A 3,054-nucleotide genomic window follows, 5' to 3' on the forward strand; every position below is an offset into this window, starting at 1 on the left:
AAACTATCTCAGCAACAAGTAAAGGTGTTGTGTTGTGAATTAGACTAATTATTTGCTGAGCAATTATCTGCTTTATGTGTCCGGATACTTTTGGCCAGATAGTGTAGGTTAAATACTTGTTGAACTTTTCACTAAAAAAATATAGGAAAAATCTTCAGTACGCCTAGAATTTCTCTTCTTAACCCAAAAGTACTATGAGATTACATTTATAATATTAATACATGCGAATGCGTAATTAGCCATTAACAATCAGTATGATTAAGCACTGCTCTAGACCGCTTTCGTACTAACAGTTCGAAAATAAAACAGATAATTGCTAACGAATACCCTGCTACAAGGATCCAAAATGCTCCTAAAAAGTTAAATAAACTGAGTGCTTGAAATCCACTTTCCATTTTCTCATTTTTGTTGCTTATATCGGAAAGAACTGTATTTGTTATACCACTCTCCAACAGACGGGTAACCCTGCAATGTAGAAATGATTTACTGTTGTGTATTGCGAATTAAATATAAAAATTTATATTCGACTATATTAAAATTAGTCTTGTTTTTATAATTTATATGTACAAAAATATGTTTATTTTCATACTCACACGGTATTAATTTTATGTTTAAGCGGAAATCCCTTTCTCATAATGAATGCAAATGGCAAAAATGATAGCGAGTCATCAGAAATGAACCATTTCTCCTCGTCAGCATTTGTCCACGATTTTATTACTCGACCATAAGAAATAAGTGCAATATTTCCTTTCTTTGCACGTGGCATCATATCGTTAAAACCGAAAAAGTTGTTGTTGGCTACAATGTGTTCTTTTAAATCTTTAACAAATCCAATATTTGAAGTCTATAAAATAACCATATTGTAAAGTTTCATTACTAAAGCACATACCATATTTTACACTCAATGCAAAAGACAAAATATACTAACAATAAAATATAATTAAAAATTTTACCATTATAAAAGTATAAACAGCCGAAGAGTCACGAGTACCACAAGCAATCTTTCCTTTCTTTACAGCATCAGCCAATTCCTGAAAAGTTTTGGGCACGGGCTCTAAACTTGGAGCAGTCAAGTGAGAAGTCAATGTTCCACTATAACTGAATGTTAATATGAGAACTGTTACAGAGCAAGTTCCAATAGCAATTCTTGAATACAGTCGATTTATATTGCTTATTTCAGATCCTAGAAAAAACGGAAAAACTCGTAAATCTAATTAAAGAAATTAACACGAAATCATTATCTTACTTATTTCTACCTTGATTAGTAAAAGAAGAAAATAAAAACCAAAAACTAGTCTTTAACGTCCAACGACGTTCACCTTCAATTCGGTTTAATTCGTAATTTATTATTGGTGGAAGAATCAATACAAGTATAATCATGGTTATAACTGTTGCTAACCAAACCTTTTATAAAGAAACAAATATATATATATATATATATATATTAACAACACATAGAATAGTTTTACTTTCTTTTACTGTTCTTTTCTGATTTTTTAACAGCCCTAAAAGGTTTATCAAATAACTGTAATTAATTTAATTACATACAAAATTAATTTTCATATTTAAAAATTTTCAAGCTTTTAAAATTACAGCTCGCTATTTCTTTCTTGGCTGTTATGTATACATAACAATAAAAAGTATGAGAATCGTTTCAAATTTGACCACCGACGTTTTTTGCAAATTTCCATGTTTCGAGGCCTCTAATTCTAAAAGGTTTGTGGATATGTATGTGTGTGTGTCTGTATATTTGCGTGTATATGTGTGTGCATGTGTGTTTGTGTTTTGGCGTGTATTTCGCTTAATATCTCAGAATGGAGTAAATATTAAATAACGAAATTTGGTGGATTTATATAAGGAGCATTGATGCGAATAAATTTCGGTTTTTAAATCGAGAGGGTAAGGTGATAAAGGGCTGTCTTGTGTCAAGAAGGTTAATGGGATAGGACTTAATAAAGAATTTGATTCGTTATTATAATTTGAACTATTTTTATAAATGTTATTGCTACCGTCAAGATTAAGCCTTTTGTCACTTTATAGTAATTAAAAATATAAAAAGTTTTTTATAACAAAATCTGATCATAATAGTCGAAAACGATATGCAACGTTTTGCTGAATTTTTTAACCCCTATTGCTGCATTTCCACCCAGGGATTTTTAATTTTAATGTAATTAAACATAAAAAATACTTAAAACTGAAAAAAACAAATGAAATGCCTTAATTTTGAGGAGAAAGCTTCATAGCTTATTTTGTTTTGTCTGGCCTTTCTGAGATAGAGTCATCTCGTTTACGCTGGATCACCTTGAGAACAGCTGGTGTTCTATTTACAGAGAGATTTCCATAAAAGTATCAGGAGGTAAAGGGTCTAAATAGGGTGAACACTAGCTGGCCATATATTTTTCATAAATTACGTTTTTTATTGCGATTTCCAGCCCCTCCGACTTAATTAAACGTATATATAACAAAATCTGTTAATTAAAAAAATTAAAAACTATTGGATGTTTGACAACGTAACAAGGAAAACGATGTAAGTACACACTTGAATTGAAAATGATTTGAAAATTGCATTCCATCCTGGCTTGACTTCTACTCGTTTAATAAAGAAGTTCATAGAATATGCCGCAATGAGAGAAGAGTAGTCACAAATATCTTCTGTTTTATGTGAGATTTGAGCAAAATTAGCGTAAATATCTGCTGTCTATAAAAAATAAATGTATTATTATATGAAATTATATATAATTTCTGAAATGCTAATTTAAATTGAATTTATGACATCACATTATTTGAGATTATAGGTTCATTATTATATCTATTATTTCTGTGATCAATAAATATTTTAATCATTTCTCACCTTGTTAGCTAACTGACCAACAACTCCACCATATGATCCATCCTTATTTGGCATTTTAGGCCAATCCAGTATTGGTTCCACTATTTTATATCTGTAAATGTATACTTATACTTAGATATTGTATTTAATCAAAAGAGAATTATATCGGACCTGAAAGTTATAGCACTGATAATCACTCATAAGAATCCTATCAAATACATTTG

At 29.9% G+C, this 3,054-nt stretch overlaps 1 protein-coding gene across 1 annotated transcript; it reads right to left on the reverse strand.

Annotated features, from left to right (window-relative positions):
- Positions 1-217: 217 nt before the first annotated feature.
- On the reverse strand, positions 218-2,638 carry LOC136987981 (glutamate receptor ionotropic, delta-1-like). The gene is made up of 5 exons (XM_067285750.1): positions 2,540-2,638; positions 1,257-1,404; positions 954-1,183; positions 594-844; positions 218-465 (listed from the first exon to the last, which is right to left on the reverse strand). Exons 1-5 carry the CDS (start codon positions 2,609-2,611, stop codon positions 243-245), a joined length of 924 nt encoding a protein of 307 aa, XP_067141851.1. The 5' UTR covers positions 2,612-2,638; the 3' UTR covers positions 218-242.
- Between the last annotated feature and the right edge of the window lie 416 nt (positions 2,639-3,054).

Source organism: Centruroides vittatus, unplaced genomic scaffold, assembly GCF_030686945.1.
Source record: "Centruroides vittatus isolate TY-2023 unplaced genomic scaffold, ASM3068694v2 scaffold_2931, whole genome shotgun sequence".
Classification (NCBI taxonomy): Eukaryota; Metazoa; Arthropoda; class Arachnida; order Scorpiones; family Buthidae; genus Centruroides; species Centruroides vittatus.

Excerpts from the sequence above, each read along its gene's own strand:
- LOC136987981 (XM_067285750.1), bottom strand. The coding sequence starts at position 2,611 with ATGAACTTCTTTATTAAACGAGTAGAAGTCAAGCCAGGATGGAATGCA. Across the intron at positions 1,184-1,256 it reads TTCTTCTTTTACTAATCAAG|GATCTGAAATAAGCAATATA; the intron begins GTAGAAATAAGT and ends CGTTTTTTCTAG. Across the intron at positions 466-593 it reads AAACATAAAATTAATACCGT|GGTTACCCGTCTGTTGGAGA; the intron begins GTGAGTATGAAA and ends TCTACATTGCAG.